The 21,663-nt window shown below is 41.2% G+C and overlaps 1 protein-coding gene across 1 annotated transcript; it reads right to left on the reverse strand.

Annotated features, from left to right (window-relative positions):
* Window positions 1-184: 184 nt before the first annotated feature.
* On the reverse strand, window positions 185-16,223 carry MEIOC (meiosis specific with coiled-coil domain). Its single transcript, XM_068919304.1, has 7 exons — window positions 16,104-16,223; window positions 13,983-14,140; window positions 13,770-13,874; window positions 10,916-12,773; window positions 9,119-9,253; window positions 6,249-6,429; window positions 185-2,780 (listed from the first exon to the last, which is right to left on the reverse strand). Exons 1-7 carry the CDS (start codon window positions 16,143-16,145, stop codon window positions 2,557-2,559), a joined length of 2,703 nt encoding a protein of 900 aa, XP_068775405.1. The 5' UTR covers window positions 16,146-16,223; the 3' UTR covers window positions 185-2,556.
* Window positions 16,224-21,663: the final 5,440 nt, after the last annotated feature.

The raw sequence follows: 21,663 nt of genomic DNA on the forward strand, positions 1-21,663 counted from the left end.
GTGGTAGAAGTCTTTCCATGTTCCTAAGCTGTGCACCGAGAGCTCTGGAACTTGGTACTAAAATACCCAAACCTCTGTTTTCAAGTGGCAGAAAAATGAGACTGGAGAGCCTCATCTGCATGGATGGTTATAAACCAGATCGTGTTTCATATAATTTTTTTGAGATGTTTAGTTATACAAGTCAAGAGAGGAAAAAAAAAAAAAAACCTAGTCATTAGAGGAACTTAAACCCTTCTGCCTATAGTGAGATCAGGCTGTCTCCTTTCAAAGAACAAAAGCCTAAGCTGTGAGCATGTGCCACCCCTCACAATGTGTATTAATTTCAATGCAAAGTGCATTGCATTTAAGAAAGGGACTAGTCACAAGCAGGTCTCAGGAGCTCCCTTTCAGACAGGTGGCTCATCTTTCCTCCTATCATCCATACTCTGCACCCCACAAAAGCCGTGTAGTCCTGCATGGCCACACAAGGACACGACTCAACAGTACTTGAAGAATTTAAGTCCCCCTTGGCCATATGAGTCCATTTCACTACAGTTAATGCTTCTTGGCCTGTGATGTTACAGGCCTTTCCTTACTTAAAGTGCACAGCTGCTCTTACTGGATGTCAATAAATGCTGCTATTGAGTGTCCAGACAGGATAGTGTCTCTGGAGAGCCAAACATTTATGCTGTATTAATATTCAGGAGTGTATTACTGCAGACCCAGTATAAAGAGAATAAAAGTGTTATTTTATTTTCCTTATCCTGGCATCACTGCCAAGAAATTTAAAAGGCAGGAAAACTCCAGCTGTGTTCCTAAGATCTCTATTGCAGATACTGAAATTACTGAATAAGCTTTCCCTGGTAGCACACAGTTTGTAAGTAACAAGCGAAAATTATGGGACAAAAAAGATCCGCCACCTTGGATTCATTACACTGATACAATTTTGCCCTTGTTTGTCTAGAGCAAAGTTACAGTTATTTCCTATCTTCAGATCAAGAGACTAATTTCAATGTCAACACTGCTTTACACAACTTTTAACTTATTTCAGTAATGAACTGAGAGTTACAATCCCTGTTAACAGATACTGTTTTAGGAGCTGAGACTACAAAGACAAATGCAGAACAAATGCTTTCAACAAAAGTTAATTTATTTCTTACCAGACAGACTAAATTCAGTATTTTTTTTTTTTTAACATCAACGTCTTAGGTTTAACTTAACAAATCTTAATGCTGTGACTTGTGCTATGAAGATGTACTTTGTTCTCCTGCCCCAATGAATTCACCCTGGCAGTATTTTTGGTCATATCAGTGATCAAAATGGTTACTTTAGTTTCTCCTGCATTCTCATTCAGTTTCTTTTTCACATTGTCTAATGACAATTTATGTGGTGTGATTACACCTTTTGCACATCAGGATTTCTAGAAGTAGGAAGAACATAGACATTTAAAATATCAATGTATCTAGGCAAGGATAGTTGAATAAATTTAATCCACACATTATAGTTAAACTCGATGCTAGAATTGTTAAAACCCTGTTATATCTCCTGAGCCACATAATACCAACATTTCATATTAATAAGTTATTTGTATTCAGTCCAAAGATATTGAGATAAGATATGCAGATAAACCCCAAGCATTAATAGCTGTCAAGAATACAGATGCAAACTAATAAATGTAAAATATGACAACCAAATCTCAAACCAAACTAGCGAAAGAGTAACTTTAAAAAAGTCTAAATCTCATAACTTTGTGATACCCTCTTTTCAAATTTTAAAGTGAAGGTATTAAAAACAATACTCATTATTTCAGCTGCTGCACAGCTTTTTAAAGGTTAATATTGTGTGCATGTTGTATTTTCATTATGTTTAAATACTTTAAAACAGAGGTCTTTTTTTCCCAAGCGCATGCCCAAATGATTAGAACATATTTACTAAATTGTATGGTTTCACAACAGCAATTTTATAATATCACTAATTTAGTAGAACCTGGTGCATTTCCTTTAACAAACTTGGATTCTAAAATCTCAAATTCATAAATATTAGTATTTTAAATATTTAATTTTACATGAATATTGGATATTATTTCTAGCATTGTTTCCTCCTGTTTCCAGGTACTAGTTTGATAAGGAAGACACTTTTTCATCACAATCTTGTCTGATACTAGACTGTATGGTACATTAGAGTACAGTCTTTAAGAATCATTATTTTAAAACCTACTTACTAAAACAAACCTAAAAGAACTTATCAAAAGAGTTTTATACCAGGGCCCAGCTGCAGAACTGAAATAATATTTTGGTTGTTAATTGTTTAATTAGTCTCATTATTTTTTAAGTTAATTTTCATCAGTTAGGCTTTACAATATACCGGCATTGTAAAGGCTAACTGACATTATTGTAATGTTAACAGTTTAAGTAAAACCTGAGAGCCCTTAAAGCAAGTTCAGCTTCTCATCAAGATATCAGCTTTAAATATGAATGAAAATTAGTTGTTCAAACTTTACAAATAGGAGGATTTAGCATATCATCTCTTCATGCATCCACATTGCAAATTTTACTCTTGCACGCAACTGATATTTCATTAGTGCTTGCTGGTTTCAGCCCTTTGATTTAGGATGCTGCAACTATTTGTGTTTTCACATGCTTTGTCTTCACATTGTACCATCTCCTGAAGAGCTTTCTCTGCATCTAGTTGTCCAGCTGTAGCTTTTGGTAGGGTCATCTGGAGTGCACACCAAAGAGTAGTACGTACTTTACGTGTTGCTATGCTCATCTCTTTAATTGCCAAAGCAAGAGCAAAAACATCTGTAGGGAGGAAAAAAATGTTGTATCTTTATTACACAGCTAACCAGGAAACACTATTTGAGATTAATTCACCCTGGAAATTCTAAAAAGAGCAAAACTCTTTAGGTGCCTTTTTGGGTCTTGTTTCTCTTTCATTATAGGGCTGTAGAAGTTGAATCTAAGAAAACAGTGATTTTTAGGCTCTAATAAAAAAAATGCCAGGTACGTGGAATTTAGGTACTTATTTTGTTAAAGCTCCTACTTAGCTGTCATCTAGCATCAGGAGCACCTTATGGTCACGCCTGTTTTTGAGAGTAGTCCATGTACCAGGCACTAGAGGCATCTCGCTCCTCCCGTGTGAGCTCACTGCTCAATGTTCATACCAACCCTTTCAGATCCATAAACTGGATCCTTTACCCATCTTGCCTAAGGAATTATTCAGGCATAGCTAGGAATAGCTTTGCCTGAATAACTAGTTCGTGGCATTTTATTAAAGCATATAGATCAGGCTCTGCAAAAAAATGTGGCAGAAACTATCACTTTAAAATAAAGAGAAGCAAGGCTGGTACAGTTGTCCATTTACTCAACAGTTCAGTGCTTACAGCACTCACTTAATACCTATGTAATGCTCTTGGTTTCAGTTCTAGCCTGGCGTGAGGAAACAAATTTGATACCCTCTTCTAGGCACCAAAATTTTCAGTAAGAACTTTCATGTTATCTTGGAGTGGGAGCACACTCACTTCCATTACAGTTGGTTCACACTACGTAACATTATACGCTGGGCTGCACACAGAAAGCATGCGTGAACTTGACTCCCCAGTAAGACAGTTCCATGGAGTTTGGAAGCAATGGAAGACTTGGGCTTAAAATCTGCTCTTCCAAGTGCTCGTGCTCATTAAGCATGACTGCAGTTTTATTTTATTGCAAAAAGCTAGCACTTAACCTTCAACCGTTATTTCTTGGTTCAGTCCTAGGTGAAAGAACATCCCTTTTAGAGGTGCTGAGGGTGCCTTAGAAAAGGGCAGAATTTCAAGGTCTAACTGTATCCCTCACCGTTTTCCTCTTCACTGGCTTGTGTGGCTCTTTCACTCAGTGGGCTGATTTCTGTGAAACCCATTCTGAAACGTCTCTCCCTCCCTCCACACAAAGAGTGACAATTGACTCCTCTATAGTTACTGCTACTAAGTAGCTGGAAGGAGTGGTATGGAAAATTGATTCATGTATAGCCATGAAGAATCACAATGAGAATCCACTTGTCCAACATAACTGTCAGCCACTCAAACAATTTTGAAAGGTGGCATTTGGAAGGATAACTCCAGAGAAACTAAGGACAGAATACAGGAGAAATTAAGGACAGAACACAGAGTGGGAGGACATGATTATCAGCTCTTTTATTTTCAAAATCCCAATTTCTGCTCCAAGGTTTGTGGAATCCAGAAGACTAGAGCAGAGGAATGGCGCCATCTGGACTGTTGCCTAGAAGAACCTAAGAAACAAGCGACACTTATCCAAACGAGCATTTCAAAGCTGTAAGATAATGATTAGTATTTAGGTCACTACCAGATAACAAGGAAAAACCTCACTGGAATAAAGAATAGTTGCTTTAAAGTTTTTGGCTGAATACAGTGCATGAGAATTACAAACATTAAAAGGGTCTTTTTTCCCCTCAAAAGATGATCTGTAACACCTAGATCCTTCTGAGAGATCTCAAACATTGAATCTAGCAATCTCAAACAGAGGTAAGGTCACAGATGGCTCTGAAAGTTGCACTGAAAGGCTTGGATAGTTGTTCTGGGTGACATGACACTCAGTGAACAGCTTTTCTCATCATGATTTCTTCCAGAACTTCATTCATTAAGTCGTCAGAACCATTTACGGATAACTGCCAGATACCTGGTACAGTTCTGCAAGTCCAGTGTGCCACAGCCTAATTTTTCAGACCCGCATTGTGCATGAAGACCACAGATACGGGGCAACTCAGATACATCTGCTTCCCGTTGAAGTAAATCTGAACCACAACTACAGTGGAGGAGCTAGAAGAAGAGAAGACTATGGCTCCAGTAAGAATTTTGTTTAAATCAAACTTCCTAGAACTGAGGCCTCAGTAGGTAGGTTCTGTCTCATGAGGTACTTAGCTTTCTATCAGATGGAATAGAAACGTGCTGTAGAAACAAAGTTGGGCTGGGGGAGGCCTCTCTTCAAAAGCAAAACAAAAAACCCCACATAACAGCAAGGAAGCTCCCATCACAGAGGAGAGATGCACAGCTTCGGGCATTTGTCTCAAGGCCTTTCCAGACTTGCAGGGATTATTATTTATTACTTCAGCACTACTACAAATATCCTACTGTTCTGAAAAGTCTCCCCAGTTGCCATGGTAGGCTAACACACCTTGGAGACAGCCATTATGGAGAATGAGAGGTAGGCAAGGGAAGGGCAACTCTTTTAGTTCCATATTAGCCTAAGTAATCACATCCCCTTGTCCAAAGCCCACTTCTCTCTCTTCAATTCCTTAAGCAGCGGGACCAGGGGAAAGATCTCAAAGTCTGACAGCTGGTCTTTTCCAGACTACTCACTTCCAAAGAGCTCACTGATTTGGTTAAGGAGTAGCACTAAAACCAATCAATGCTAATTATTTTGATGGACTTAAAGACCAATCAAATACTTGAAGTAAACTGAGAATGACAGAACTGCATGATGGGACATCTGAAAGGAATAAGATAATCCATCTAATTCAACTGCAGAAAGAAAGGCGGGAAAGGAAACACACAGAGGAGTCTCAGAAGTGTAAGAAAGTTTCCCCCACAAAGCCATATACCAGAACATCACAGACAGCAGGAATTTATTCTGATTCATATATTGGGAACAGAGAGAGAAGGGTATCTGCTATTCTGCCTGTACACTAGTGAAAGATAAAGCTGAATATTCTGCATATTTTGATACCATTAAGAATAAAAACATTCCAACCAAAAATGTTTGTATATCTACCCATAATGTGATTTACATTTTATGTCAATCTATGAGAGAAATGCTTGAAGGAGAAATACATGTGTAACTCAAGGCCATGTTAGTTTCTTTTTATAGATCCAACATCACGATACCAAGCAACTTCTACATAGAAATACAGACAGGGATAGAGAGGTGACGGTAACAGGAGCTTGGGGGATAGGGAAAAGAAAGAGACAGTAGCTTGATGTCATCTCCAATCCTAAACTGCACTACAAAAAACCCCCACTAACTTTCGCTTACTTTCTAGTTTGTTTATGGGATAAATGTAGTCAAAGCTGATTTAACCAATTTGTCCCATATTTAATGTTTACAGTACCTTCTCAAAACCATTGTCTAAAAACCATACAGTCCACCTTTCTCAAAGCTCTAGACATAGAAAAATAAATTAAGATCACAATACAAAAAAACACACATGTATTACAGACCTGCAAAATGTGCAGAATTTTTCAGCTAGCTAAGAAGAGTTTGTAAGCACAGCTATACCTTTGTCATCTTGGCATCTGGGAGCTCCTTGTCTCCGTCGATTTGAAGCATTTACGATTTCATCTTTTCTACGTGACTGCACTACATGAATTACCTCTAGATGTTTATCAAGAGCAGTAGAAATGTTAGCATGAAGGGGAGAACTGCGAAGGCGTTCCATTTTTCCCAGTAAAGTCACGACCTAATGAACATTTTAAATCTGTTACAAGAATTCACACTGTACTCATCTAGACTTAAATTAAAATTAACCAGATTACAAAGACAAGATTAACAATAACAGTTATATTCTTTTGAGAACAGTTCATGAAGTTATACTTCAAAATAGTTAAATTCTTACCTAGGATTTCGTCTTCTTCAAAACAGAAGCTGTATAAAATGTGGACCACAGTGCCACAACAGCACTGATGTGCTTGTAAGCTAAAATACCCAAATATCAGGACACCTAACTTATTAGCTAAAAACGGATAAATACAACTTTGAGACAACTCTAACAGGAGGTGGTTCCATGACAACGTGCACTAATCTAAGTAAAGGTTGCTCTGATCCTGCCTTCCATCAGCATTCCTGCAGTTATCTGGGTGAAAACCAATCCCACATAAAGACTGGCTAGTTTTCACCCAGATGAGCTCCCTGCACTGGTGCAAAGGAAAGGGCAATGCAGGAGCACAGCGGTCTCAATTTAGATTGGCTAAAGCTGCTGTGGAACCACAGCTACAGGCTGACTTTCAGAATGGATAGTCAATGCTAAAGGAGCTCCCTCAGAGAGTACCAAGCACAAGCACTCCAAAATCATTCAGTTTTATTCAGTCCACTTGAAAATCTTGATCTTTTCTTGTCTTATTTCACATCTTACAACAGACACGTTACTATGAATTTCCCCTTGGTCAGTGATTCCCAAACCATTGCCCACAGATCACTTAAGACCTATAAGCAAGTCTGATGATTAATGGTCATCCACCTATATTGGAAGCCTGATGATTAATGGTCATCCACAGGTTTACAACAGAAAAAGGCTGGGAGCACAGTGCAAAGCCAACTTGTTTATGTATCCCTGCACTAGAACATGATTGCAGGTTTTCCTAGGAAAAGGAAAATTACGTTCATATACTGTCAGAAAGCGTTGCTAACAATGGCACCTGAGCCAGTGCAATTCGTCCAACCTGCCTCAAGTATCCTCAGAGCAGGCTGTAGGTCAAGACAGTTATTTGGGCAGAATTCTCCAGAATAGCAGAACATAGCAGCCTACTTGCCAATAGCTTTTCTGGTTACCAGGCTCAGGAGAGAAAGCAATCGGAAGCTGCCTCCAACTACCAGAACTGTCCTGCTCTCCCTTAGATCTGGCAAAAGCAGGAATAAACGACACAAGTTACTATGACAGTAGCACCAGTAGGCTCAAAAAGTGATAGCATTTCATATCGTTAAGGAAGCTGAGAGGTTTAAAAAGAGTAGAGAAAACGGGTAGAACTTCACACAATCAACTGAGAAATCAGTCACTAGGATAGGGGAGGAAATTGTTTGACGGTAACTAGACTTGTTTCTGAAGAAGACAATCCCTGAGTGGGACAGTAGGATCATGTAAGCAAGTGAAGTAAGAAAGATGAACCTGATAGTCATTTTGCAGACTTCCTTAGTAAGTATGTCCAGAGCCACACAAGGACAAGTTCTGCAAGACCTGATTTTCAGGCACCACGCTCTCTTCCAAAGGGATCCACAGGCCTGAGTTAAGTGCCTACGTTCTTTGTCCTAAGCCTGGCAGAAGTGCTAGGTGTCTAAAAGCAAAATCCACAAAAGCCAGCAAAGCTGGGCTGCTTAAGCAATCCAATAGGAACCACTAAAGGCTTAAACCCTCTCTTTCTCATCCCCTCGGGGTTTTCAGAAGTTTCGTAGATTACAGGGGAAACTTAACATATTTTGGACTCATAAAACAATAGTGTAAAAAGTGAAGAGACCTACATATAAAACTTCAGCCTATCAACACATCCTTCACTATGTTTTCTGCTCAGCTGTATAAACAAAATCAGGCAGATTTCAGCAGTGAGTACAGAGGCATGGCTCCACATCTCATTTCACCTGTGCAAAACCAGCAAGAAAAGCTAGCTGCTACTTACTACCACTGGCTTGGGAGCAGCTAAGCACAGGGGTACTGGTTCCTCCCAGAACTAGCACCTGTCGAAACTACTCCCACACCCCCTAGCAGTGGCAAGCCTTGGCGTCCATGGCTTCAGCCCACATTTCTTTTCCTCTGCACCATGAGGAACCTGGCTTCGGCATCTCAGCCGCAGAACAGCAACAGACTCTTACTATTCTGTTGGCAGCACAGAATTGGATCTGCTTATGTTCGCTATCTCCCTTGCAGAATTCGGTGCAGGTTGCTGCCTCACAAAGATGAATGGTATCGCACCGGCAGCATCACTTGGCTACAGAGCCACATGCAGTTCAAGGGATGCCAGTCACGTTTGCCCTACATGTTGTGACAGTTTAGCTTAAGAAGCAAACTAATTATGCAGAAATTCAGGCTGATGCTGTATCACATAACTATCCTGCATTAACAAATACATCCTAGAACTGTGCATGCAGTTAGTCTAGACAACCGGATTCTGGGACTGCATGCACACTCTTATGCTAGAATATACATCCTTCTAACACATATGTATGTTAATGTGAGTCTCAACTGCTCAGTGGGTTCCCTCCTAACAGCAACAGTGAACCTGGAGATGTAAAAATTCTAACAGAACTGCTGAAATACTATTCCCTGTATACCTATACAAGACTATTTCAGAGACGCTGCTCTGCTATCATAGCTATCTTACACAGAACTCTAAGTTGAGTGTGATAAGTTCAACAGATTTTGCAGTCCTTCTACAACTCACTCTGGCTTGTTCACGTAGCTGATCCACAATTAAGCGGTCAACTCTTGATGGGTTTGATGTCAGCCTTGGGATCGGAGTGTTGTTAGAACTGGAAACCTTTTTCCCTGGGTAATTCTTAGCAAGAGCTGATTCAGTCTGCAGGAAAACAAAAGAATAACTCTCTAAAAATTTGAATTTTAACTTGTGCTTTACTATAGAAACAAGAAGAAATATCAGATACGTGATTTTTTCCCTGAATTAGATTTTCCCTTTAGGGTTTTGGATTTTTTTTTTTTTTTTGAGTGGATAAATGTGGATTTAGCCATTTAAGATTTAACCACTTGGTAAGACAATAGCCTGTTCCAAGTGGATGACTGCTTCACTTGAAGCAGTTTAAATAAAGTAATTATGCCTAGATAATGTGTTTCAGAAGTGTTGTATCATCTGACATCCTACATTAATTTTGTCTGTAAATAAAATGGAGGCAAGTTAGAATTACAAAACAAGAAAGAATGAGCAAATAGATGTGGACCTCATCCACTAATCAAAATAGAAGTGTTTAAGTCAGCAATTAACCTAAATTTTTATATGTATTAGTCAAGAAACTATAGGGGTTTTTTTTTTTCAATCAAACAGTATTTTATTTTGTCATCAGAAAATTACTTTGAAACCTGACCATAAGATTTCAAATTTCAGAAAGATCTTGTTCACCTCAATTTTTTCTGTCACTCTGGAACAACCTACCTAGCTAAAACTGTTGTAAAGTTGCATTTCTTAGATTATTTTGTGGTGGTCCAGTTAAGACTGTAACCTAATTTTCTCCAGCCCTTCTGTCCTCGAGCCTCCCTGTAATTCTCTGCAAGCATGTGTAAATTCTTTCCCTTTGGCATTTTTCTATGCAAGTATAGGTATCAACCTCTTCTCCTGAAGTCAAACTCCTCCTCCTTCCAACCACTCCATTTAGAGCAACCACTGGCTTTTGATAGGATTTAAGGTAAATTTTAGCCAACGTGTTTCCTATTTTCCCTTCATAATTAAGCTTCTTTCAGTGGACTGGCACAGCAGAGCTATTCCCAAGTAAAGTTTGGTCAAACTTCCCTTATAGAAGGTGAAAGCTCCAGACAGTTTTTGAAGTTCAATACCAGCTGAACTGGCAAAATGAAGACAGCTTTTACATTCACCAAAGGGACCCTGAGGCACTTCTGTTTATTAACAAAAAGGACAATTGCTTTAAGTAAGGCAACCGCTTCATATAGAATTCTCTGAATGTTTTTAGTTTAACAGTGTTTTAGTATTACTGTTTTTTCAGCCTAGTATATCTTAGGTTTAACATCTCAGGGTAACAGTAGAAGGTCTGAAGAATTCATTGAAAGAAATAGAAACGTAGGGCACAAGAATTTTAATTAATTCTTAAAAGGATTAAAGTTTAGTCCTAATTCAAAATTTGTTTAATGGATTTGCTTTCAAAGTTTCTAGATGGAGTGTTTATTTTTCAGGTTTAAAAAAAAGAGTAACATGATTTTGGTTGTTATAAAACATGCCCCTCTCCTCCAACAGAAACAGAGGTTGAAAAAGCCACTGAACGCCTGCCTTAAGTGCAACATTCGATACAACATTAACTATGCCAACAACTAGGCTACAAACTTCACAACTTAAGTAACAGAAGTAAATTATTTTCTCTTCAAAGTCCCATTAAGTATCTCAACTTTCAACCTGTAACAGCGAGAATTACCCATGTTCTCTAACTGGTCTGGCCTTTGATGAGATCTAAATCAATTTTGTGATATGGCATGCTAAAATTAAATAGTATATTTTTACCTTCTTTCTTTCTTTCTCCAAAGCTCTCCACTGCTCATGACATTCTTCTAGTCTAACATATAGTTCACTGGCAAGCCCACTACGAGTTTTAACTGGCCTTTGAAATCCAAACGCTGGTACAAAACCAGAAAATGAACTGTCACCATACATATCATTAAAATAAGGATAGAAGTGAGTTAAATCATCATAGGAAAATAAGCCATAAGATTCCATCAAAGGGACAACTGAATGGCCAAATGGACGGGCTGATCTCAAGGGGAATCCATTTGAGCCAAGCTGCTCATTATGTCTCAAGTCACCCATCATGTAATTGTTGGAAAAACTTGAAACCTGTGGGCGAGTCGCACAATTGACAGTGTTACTGTTTCCGCTTCCCTGTCTGAGGTTAAACTGACCCTGAGACTCCATTAAATCTTGGTATGCATTCTGCAACAACCCATCTGTATGTTTTTGTCCTTCTTCCAGATCATAATGTCCACTCTGTGGCTTCAATTGGAAACAGTGTTTGTTTACATTTTCAGTGATCTCAAACTGTTGAGCTGAATAATTCTCACAGAATCCATTTGGCTGCTTTAATTTCTTGTCACTTACAGACTCAAAGAGATTCTCTTCTCCAGTTTTAACTAGTGATTCCACATAAGCAGCAGACTGAGCTCGATCCGCAGTATTATAACCAAAATCGAAATTGGAAAAAAAAGGAGGATTATCTTGACAGCACTTGTGAAATAAATTACTATTTAAAGGGAAATTTGAAGATGACAACTGAAAAAAATCATTTGAATGACTGAAACTTTTTGAAAGAGTAGATAAATGATTATTCAGTTTCACCAAAGGGCTTGGATTCTGAAACGGGACAGAAGCAGTGGGTTTAGTTTGAATGTTCATCCAAGTTGGCCTTACATTAGTACCTGCTGAAGTGTTTGCTGAGTTTGGTAATAATGTCAGTGATTTACAGTATTCAGAATTCTGTAGATCAGACTTGGAAAACTGCTGCTTTTCTACAACATTTGCACAGTCACTATTCCCTGGACAAGCTGTAAGAGATTTTAGTCCATACTCTGATTTTTGCCCCAAATCCGTACAGAATGAAGGTTTATTTGCAAATTGTTTTTCTGATACAAGTCCTCCAGCCTTGGAAAATGTAAAGTTCTGCTGATCCGGAATTATATCTTCCATTTTTTTCTGAGTTCCTGGTTTGACTTGAAATAATTTAGTATAGGTTTCTGTGTCCATAGAGGGTGCCTCAGTTGTTCCATTTACTAACTTTTTATTTTCTTGGAGACTACAATTGGTACTCTTGTTAGGCTTTGCTTTATTAAGATGAGAATATTCAGTGTATCTACTATAATCTGCATTTTCATTATATCTGTGAAACTGCGGAAGAAGTGTTTCTGTCTGCTTTTGATGTACCTGCACATCTGCTCCTTTGGAACATACCTTCTCTCTTCCATAAGAATAAGCATCGGCTCCCGAGTCTTTGATTACTTCTGAAAACCCAACCTGAGGTGTAAAGATGTTTTTAACATATGGATAGTTCTGTAATATGGGTGCTGTCTTAATAGTCTCATTAATCTGCATGTTGTAACAGCTGGCATGATCATTCCGAGAAGGGTATAACCACTGCTCTTCAAAGTCTGTGCCAGTTAACCCATGATAACATTCTTCTACTTTCTGTTGGGATGCAAGATTACTACTCTGTAAGTACTGTTTTTCAGCAGATGTGGATTCACCAGGATAAAAAACCTGTTGCGAGACAGCTGTTACAACTGGTCTTTTAGTTTCTGACAACAGGTCATGATGGTCTGGAATTCTGGTTGTGTTCACAGGCCATACTGACTTTAAGTTGGAAGAGCAACTCCTGGGGGGAGGGGGGAAGGGGAAAAAAAAGAAAACACACGGTTAGAATTCTATCTATCTTGTGCTGTTCCTCCTCCGTTTCCAGAAAAACGCAGAAAGAGGTTTAAGAACCCTGTTCTCCCCCAATCATTTCTTTTGATATCCAAACCTCTAACTACTACTGTCATCTGTTCAAATTTACTAGCACACTCGTATGCTAGTTACTATGGATTAACACAGAATCCTCACCATTGGTCAAGGAAAGCAGTAAATAGTCTAAAATAAATAGTGGAATTATACCTGGAACTCATTGTAATGACAGTCACATTTAGCAGTACTGAAAAGAGAAATCCAACCTTAACTGACTGAAACAAAGGAATTACTAGTAAGTGATCTTTCAATCAAGGCTGACTCTCTGCTTTCACTTGAGCCACACAACTTCAGGGTACATACAGAAATCACAAGAATTATTTGGTCAAGACAGAGTGAGCTATCGAAGTATCTTGGAAGCTCTGGATATTAATCCTTCTGTGTCAAGTTATTACAGCCATTAAATGGTTTCTTCTGGCCCTAAAATATAGGCATGTTTGACTCTTATACAGGTACATATTGCTTTGGTAGCGCTAACATCAGGATATATTCATTCTCCATGGAATTCTTCCCTCCTGCCAGTTCAGAAAGCAGCAAAGGAGTGTGATATCCTGTTTTGTGTTTCTTTCTGAGAACTTAAATGAATCAAGAAAGAAACCCAAAGTCTGAAGTCAATCCTGATCTAAAAAATTAGCCCCAGGCATATATTCAATGAGATTTATTTAACAAGACGATTTAGAAATGATGTATTCAATGAAAACTGTTTATAAAACCTTTTTGTAAGAAAGTTCTGTAAATACCAGCAAGTGAAAAAGCTACCAAGTAATTTGAATACTTGGACAAAAAGCTTCCATGTATCACATGAAAGCGAGGGAAGTAGTATTCAGGAAAAGAGAATGCCAGTGGAGCCTGCGGACAACATACTCACCCCTCAGCAAAATATGGCTGCGATTTATCTTGTTCTTCCAAGATGTTAGACACAAGTCCATATAAATCCGTTTCACTACCATAATCATTCCTTTCAGGCTGAATCCTGAAAACAATTAATTTAAAATATTTAATAAGTTAAACTTAACTCAAACAAACAAAAATCTACCCATTCCTTCAACATAAAAGCTCTTTCTCTGTCAAAAATGAGTACCTGGACTTTACATTAATCTGGGAACCAGCAGCCTGCTTAGTATCATCTCCATATATAGACCATGGTGCGTATAAAAGGGAAGAGTCCACGGGTGCAGAATATTCTGATGTTGTAAGGGGAGAATTGTAGGTCTGAGGTAGGTCTATACTATCTTCATTCTACATTTTAGATATAATAAAATTATCGATATTAGCATTTAGCACATCAAATTGTCATTTTATTATACAAGCTTGTAACTGAGATCATCCTTGGGAGTAACTAGACTCTAAGAAGCAAACCACCCACATACTTTTTGATAGGAAACTACACAGGTAACTTCTGCTATTGACTACTGCTCAGCATAAATATGCATAGAAGTATAAATTTCAGTCCACGTCAGCCTAAAACCTCTGCACCATTTTGTAGCAGATGATTATTAATAGGAGTCAGGAGACTTTTTTTTCCAAACCATTACAGATTATTTAAGTTACTAAAGCCAACTTTCAGCCAATTCATTTCTAGAGGAGGGGTCTTCTTTCTACTCAGTTTTTTAAGTACAAAAGAAGCAAATGCTTGTTCGGTTTAAATTAGATATGTTTTGTTAGCTCTTCGTAAATGAAAAAAGTTAATAGTGCTTGGAAAGCATTCATAGGGTTAAAGTTAAGACCAAACGTCCACAACATATGCCCCTCTATGGGGCAAAATAGTCTAGCAGCTACAGGAAGTGACACAGAATAACAGGTTTTACTCTCAGTTCCATATGGCCTTCTGCTTGACTATGGACAAGTCTCTCTACTTCACATCTCAGTTTTCCACGTCCATAAAATACTTCTGTGAGCAAAAAGAAGCCTAGCTACTAGACTGAATGCAGAGGAATGAAGTCACAAGTCTCCCACAGGGTAAGTAATGGGTCTTGAAGGTACTGGGGAAGGGTTTTTATGAATTTGAATCTTTCACCTCAGTGAAAGTTTATGGCAATGAACGCCAAAATGGAGAGACCTAATGTACTTAACTCTTGACTTTTTCTAGTGGTCAGACTGAGAAGACTCCTGCTTGGCAGGCTAGTTTCTATGAGCAGAATGTTTGGATTCTGAATTTATGGTAGGCTGGTTTCTATGAACAGAATGTTTGGATTTGGAATTTGTGGTATGCCACAGAAATATTTGCTCAATACCTAAGCTTCTTCTCACCAGCTTCTCAGTTTTCCTGAACACAGTCATTTACTCCACCCCTTTTTCTAGGAACGTTTTGGCTAGCAGAAGAAGCAAGAACACAGCAAAATACTATCTAATCACCACATTCCCTCATCTTTAAAGTTGTATAACAGTTCATATTGTCTCTGAATCTTTTCTAAAAAACACAACTTCCATTACAATTCCCTCTAACCAGATTCTAATCCCCTCTGTTCATCCTTATTTTTTTATTTGACTGTTAAAGTCACAACCTTTTGATTTTGCTGTTAAGATTCTTCCCCCCCCCCCGACTCTTAATCATTTGCACTCCTCACACAGTCACCTCTACTACATTCTTTGTTTTACTCTCTGTAGGTGAGCCCAGTACAAATAATTTCAACTACCACCTTTCAGCTACAGGTCTGTTTTCTCTCAAGCTATTTCCCCATGTTGGCCCTAACTAGTCCTACATTTTAACATGCCAATGTAAGTCTTGTATGGCTCACTCTCAGCTAAACACAACTGAAACTGAAGTCTTGATTTCTCCTCCCACGCTCTTTTTTGCTCTACACATTCTCTCATGCTGGTTAATGCTATCTCTTACCCATTTGTCAGCTTTCTACACAAACACCTCTGTCTTCTGTCACTCTTCCTCATAAAAATATGAAAAGTTCAATCTGAACTGATCTATTGCCCTTTCCTCTTTCAATTATTTTTGAGACAGAAGATGAAATATACAATAGATGAACAACCTTTATTGTGACTGTACTAAAAAACAAACAAAAAAAATCAAAACCTGTCCTTTGTGATGATTACCTTAGATATATAGATATTTATTACAAATAAATCAAACATAGCTATTTATATCTCCAGTAAAAGCAACTGTATTAGAAGTATTTTTGATTGTTGTGTTTAAAAACAACCCAAACTCTTAAGAATATATAAAAATTTCATTTATAATCAACTAAACCTGTGATTTGTAGCAATCATATAATGAGCCAGAGCCTGTCATTACACTACTGAACACATCAGTCAGCTTCCCGCCGGTTTCTGTGCTACTCCAGCAGCGACTGCCACCTCTGAATGCAACTTTAGGCTATGTAAGACAAGGAAAAGAGAAAAACAGGTAGAAGTAATTATACATAGACCTGAGAATTTCAGATTTTATAGCAACATTAACTTCTTTAACTCTTAAGTCTACCTGCCGATTCTGCTCATCTGAATTTTCAGGGAATTAGTTCTACACATTGACATTAGAACACTTTCATTTTTAGTCTTAGCTAAAGAATTAATCCAACAGAACAAAAGGCATTCATGAGGTGTTTAAAGACAGAGGAGATACAGAGTAAGAGGAAATCTGCATTTGCTGCATTATGCTAGCTATCAGAGTTTTGGAACATCCGAAACACAACAGACGAATACCAGATTACCTAAGTGGGCACAAACGTTAACCCTTTCACCAACAACAGCAGAGTCGTCACTTGGCCATCCAGGTATCACAAGACAGCTCTTGATAACAATCCTTTTATCACTGTTCTTATTACATATCTCGTATTACATGAATGCAGAGATGCACAAACACTTTCAGATTTCAGGAGCTGTAGTTTTACCATAATATACACAATGGGAGCTACTATGGAAGTCTGGCCCATTCTATAACTATGGGAGGAACTACTTTCACATAAGAACTCCCCTTCCCCCAACCAACCAACCCGGAAGCCTTCAGGAACAGGTGGCCAATGGGAAAAGGGGATGAAAACAAAACAAAAAGGGCTTCTCTTTCTCCCCTTTTTCAGAAGATCAATGCACACAAAAATTGAAAATTAAAATAAAATTGCTAACTGACTGTCAGCTATTTTTAGCTGACTAGCTAAAAAAAATTAGAAAACAGTAGTTATTTTTAATGTTTAAAACATTACTGCTGCACCTCATTTGAAATGGTTATTAAATTTAAGAAAAGCTAAAATTTCAAAACATTAGAATTCCAAAATAAAAGAACTCCTATAGGCTGACAAGTTATAAGCCATACAGTCTGCACTGCTCGCTCTCATTTTTGTCTTGTATTAGTGACTTATGAAACAGTAGTAGTAGGGAGCACATGCATGTTTTTTAAGTACTCCTCTCTAAAAAGATGTTCTTCTGTAACTATGGTAGGATGTAAACAGACTCTACATCTAATGTTTGCAGTCTACAGATTGATCTTCCTTCTGGTTTACACAACAGTTATACTGACATATTTTAACACACAGGTTTCTTCATATACACTTTTTTTAGACATATGGACACACACATCCTACTTATGCCATATTTTCTCCTTATGAACATCCTTTCTCAGTAAGGACACCCAGCGTTTACTACCCACTTGTATAGTTCATGACCTCAAAGAGTGAGGAAATGTGGACACACAGTGAATTTGTGACCCACCCCACCATACATACTCATTTTACCAAAATGAAAATTTTACAGGACGTTTTCCTCAACACTTTAAAAGTCCTCCTAAGCCTAAGAAATCTGCCTCACAGCACCTCGTGCCACAAGTCAGGCCCAGATGGAGACAGCCCCATGCGCCCTCTGAGGAAGGCACCAGCAGCCTAGCTTTCAAATACCGACTTTTAAGAAGGCACCAAGAGAAGCACTAAGCGTGAGGCAGGAGCCACACGCTCAGGCAGGGGCAGGAACGTGTGAAGCCTCGCCAACCCTCTGCCCCGCTCTGGCCCCCGGATAGCTCGTCGCCCGTTGGGCTTCCGACATGAGCAGCTGCGCAATACAGCCCAGCACTGCCGCGGTCTCCCCAGCCTTGTCCCCAAGCCATGGCGCTGCCCCACCCCTCACCTCCATGGGCAGCCCCGCCGGACAGAGGCTGCGACAGCTGCCAGCGACAGCGAGCCCAGCCGCCCCCACACGCCTCGCAGGGCCAGGCGGCCTGAGGCGCCGGCGGCCGTTAGCCTCGCGCCGCGGCGCGGGCGGGCCAACTGCCGAGCCCGCCCCCTCGCCCGCTCAAGAGGATTGGCCAACGCCTCGAGCCATCTTACCAATGAGAAGCCGCTCTGCCCCCTCGCGCCCCCTCCCCTCTATCGCTGCGTGACCCTCCCGCTCAACCACGAGGCGATGCGGCATCGGGAGCCTTATTGGCTGCCGGCCCGCCAATGGGGAGCCGCGGAGGCGTCGCTCACCTGGAGACAGAGCTGAGGCCGTTAACGCGGCCTCGCGCCTCTGCGCCTCTGCCCAACCCCCGCGGCCGTTGGGCCTGGGCCTGGGCCTGGGCCCGGGCCGGGGCCGGGCGGTGTCGCGACGGGCGGTGGGGGCTGGCCCCGGCTGGCCGGCGGGCCGGCCGCCTTGGAGCGAGACGGGAGCAGGCCCAGCCCTGCGGGTCTGGACAGCCCGTGAGGCAGCCTGAGGCACTGCCTCCCCTCAGGCCTGGGCAGCGAGCCCACCCTCGGCTGCTGCCGCTGCCGGGCACTGCAGGCACACTGCCCCCCAGCCAGTCTCTCCATCCCCGGAGGAGCCCTGCCAAGGGCCAGACTGCCCCCTTGACTCCACCATCCATGTGTTGCTAATGGAAGAAAGAGGAAGCCTCCGTTATCTGCCCCTGACAACAGCAGCCCCTGGCCCCAGTGTTGCTCCGTGGCTGGCTCCCTGCGATACGCTGAGCCCCTCGCTAGGGAGTCAATGGCCAAAGACACCCTGGAGCTGGGTGTTGCAGGGTTAAAAAGAGCTAGGGTGAAAAAAGAACTAGGATTGAAAAAGGTCTTAGGAAAACCAATGGAAGAGAGACAGAAGGAGCAGGGGTCAAACAGCAGGGTCACAATGTTGCCAGCTTTTGTTTCATTATAAGTCTTATCATTTTTGCTGTTCTACATAATGTGCTGAACTGTATACTGGAGTATATGAGTACCTTCGCTTTCATTAGAATTGACTAAGAAACACCTGAAAGCCAGAAATCGAACAATACTCACTTCATTTTTACTTTTCAAGCTTTTTTATGGAATCTGAGGACTTTTTTTTTTTTTTTTTGCTTCGATCTCTATTTGGACATATAAACTTGGTACACAGGTGACTTCAGGATGAGAGTCCTTTAGATAGAAGCAGAAATTATTGATGAATTGTAAATTCTTTTGTTTTGATACATCGCCTTCATTTCCTGATGCCAGCTATCCTCCAGTTTTCTTATTCCCTTTAGCATACTATCAGGAAGCACCATGCTGGTTCACAATGAGGTTAGTGCGATGAGCTTGTCACCACCTGCCAGAGGCAGCTGCAAAGCACTGTGCTGTGGGCCTGACCTTCCCGACGCCTTCCTGAGCCCATCCAGGAATTGGGACCATCCTCCCTGTCCTGGGATACAGGATATAAAAGTTGTGTCTCTGCCAGAAGTGAGAGGTTTCACTCGGCAAGGAGATCACAAGCACACAGAGGGGACTGAAAGGATTAGCAGCGAAGGTCCCAGCTCCACAGCATTCACTGTCCCTGAGCTTCAGCCCTTGCTCCCTGCCCCAGAGAAGGGCTGGCCGTGAGGAAGAGCAGCCACAAGTCTAGAATGTGCCCTGGTGAAGGCTCTGACCTGCTTCCCTTCTACCCTGTCCATTGCAGGTTCAGCCACCTGTCCAAAGCTCCTTGAGCTGTCATCCTACTAACCTGGGAGACAGGATGGGGCTGGAGTTCAGGACCAGGTAGGGGATGGGCTGGGGTCCTGATTGGTCCTGGATCTGAAGAGGAACTGAGGGGATGTTAGTGTTTGATTTGGGAAGCTTTGCTTTTGCTTTTGCTCTTTAAAAAGGCTGGGAGGCAAAGAAAAATGGGGGAACTCAGGCCCAGAGGAGAGACATGCTCCTCTTCTTTCGCACCTGAGGCTAGATTTGAAGAGCTCTCCTAATCCTTCAGCATGGCCACCTCACCTCACTGTCTTCTCACTTAGCCCCTTGCTCCCAATACCCTGCCTCGAAGCTCAGGCAGCCATCCTCCCCCCAGCTCTAGCCTTTCTCCCTCCAACCCAGGCCCTTGCCAGGACTTGGGCCTCCTCCCCCGACTAGAGCGTCTGCACAGAGACCAGAGCCATCCTTGTCCGCAAGCTGAGTGGGATCCTTCCTGCTTGCCACAGGACTACAGAGGCAAAAGCCCAGCCAGAATTTGGAGGTACTGGAAGCCCTGCTGGAGGGGAGCCAGGCTGGCACTCAACTCAGAAGGGCTCCTGGCACCGTCCCCAACCTGCTGGCAAACACATTAGCAAGAATGGCACTAAAAATTCCTGCCTCCTATCCAGGTGTAATCCCTACCACTCTGTCCATCCATTCATGCCTCCTATCCATCTCTCCCTCCCTCCTTCCCTTCTCACTTTAACCCTTCCATCTACTCCTCCTTCTACTCCCCTTCCTCACGCTGTCCTTCCCTCTACTCTTCCCTCCACTTCTCTATCTAACCCCACCTCCATCTTCCATTCATTCATTCCTCTATCCCTTCCTTCATCCTTCCATCAGACCTTTCTTCCATCCCATCCTCTCTCCACCCATATATCCATCTACCCTCTTCTCCATTCCTCCCTCCCTCTCTACTATTCTCTGTGTCTCCATCCATACCCACCTCCACCCTCCATCCATTTCCTCTTCTGCCTCTCTATCCCTCCATCCCTCTCCTATCTAGCCCCATGGACTTGTTTCACTGGTCCTATGCCCAGATCTAGCTGTCCATGAATTTATCCATTGTGCTTAGTCTCCATCTCCCATTGCATCCAGAGGAGCAGTCCCTGCCTGGAGCAGCCAACACTTCCAAGGCAGTTGAATTTATGCAATACACCTTTTGTTGTCAGCTTTTGCATTTGCTTATCACAGCGCATGGGTGAGAGACTCAGTGAGCCGTGGGGCCAGTACCAGAAGAGCCCTTGTTTTAAGAACCCTGGGACAACGTGTTACTAGAGCAATGTGTTATCTAGTTACCAGGTAGCTTGTAATATCAGGAGATAATTGAAGTCTTGCTGAATGGCTGTTAACAGCCATTTTTGCCTCTGCCCAAGGGGAGGGTGAAATCTGTAGTATTTGACGTTTGTTTGAAACATTAGATGCACTACTCTCTGAAGGGACGTTAAAGGAGACCCAGGGTCTAGCTTAGGTGTAGTTCAGAAGTTGGAGGAGCTCTCTTGCAGGAGCTGGAGGGTACCTCAGTAACACCAGGCCTGATACCAAGAGTTGGACCCCAAAGGCTGCCCTGGTAGATTCCTTCCTGGCTGCATATGGGCTGAATAGGGATTCAACAGGGTCTCTCTGCCAGCAGCCAGATTTCACAGTATTTAGTTGGTATTTTGCATCTTTGAGACTTCAAATTCCCCATCAAGTTGGTGCAACAGCTTTAATATATGAACTGCACACACTGGAGAAGAATCATTTATCAGGAACCCATAAAGATGTTCAGTTTAGGTAGGAAGAGCTGCTGCAAGCTGAAGTCCGGCCAAGAGCCTGGATTTACCTAGGGGCTTAAGGATTGTAAGGTTACATTGTATCATTACAGGTAGGCTATGAGATGTTGAATAGTCCATAGTA

This window comes from Struthio camelus, chromosome 25, assembly GCF_040807025.1.
Source record: "Struthio camelus isolate bStrCam1 chromosome 25, bStrCam1.hap1, whole genome shotgun sequence".
In the NCBI taxonomy this organism is placed as follows: domain Eukaryota; kingdom Metazoa; phylum Chordata; class Aves; order Struthioniformes; family Struthionidae; genus Struthio; species Struthio camelus.

Excerpts from the sequence above, each read along its gene's own strand:
- MEIOC (XM_068919304.1), bottom strand. The coding sequence starts at position 16,145 with ATGACAGGCTCTGGCTCATTATATGATTGCTACAAATCACAG. Across the intron at positions 14,141-16,103 it reads ATGATTGCTACAAATCACAG|AATGAAGATAGTATAGACCT; the intron begins GTTTAGTTGATT and ends TCTAAAATGTAG. Across the intron at positions 13,875-13,982 it reads CAGATTAATGTAAAGTCCAG|GATTCAGCCTGAAAGGAATG; the intron begins GTACTCATTTTT and ends AATTGTTTTCAG.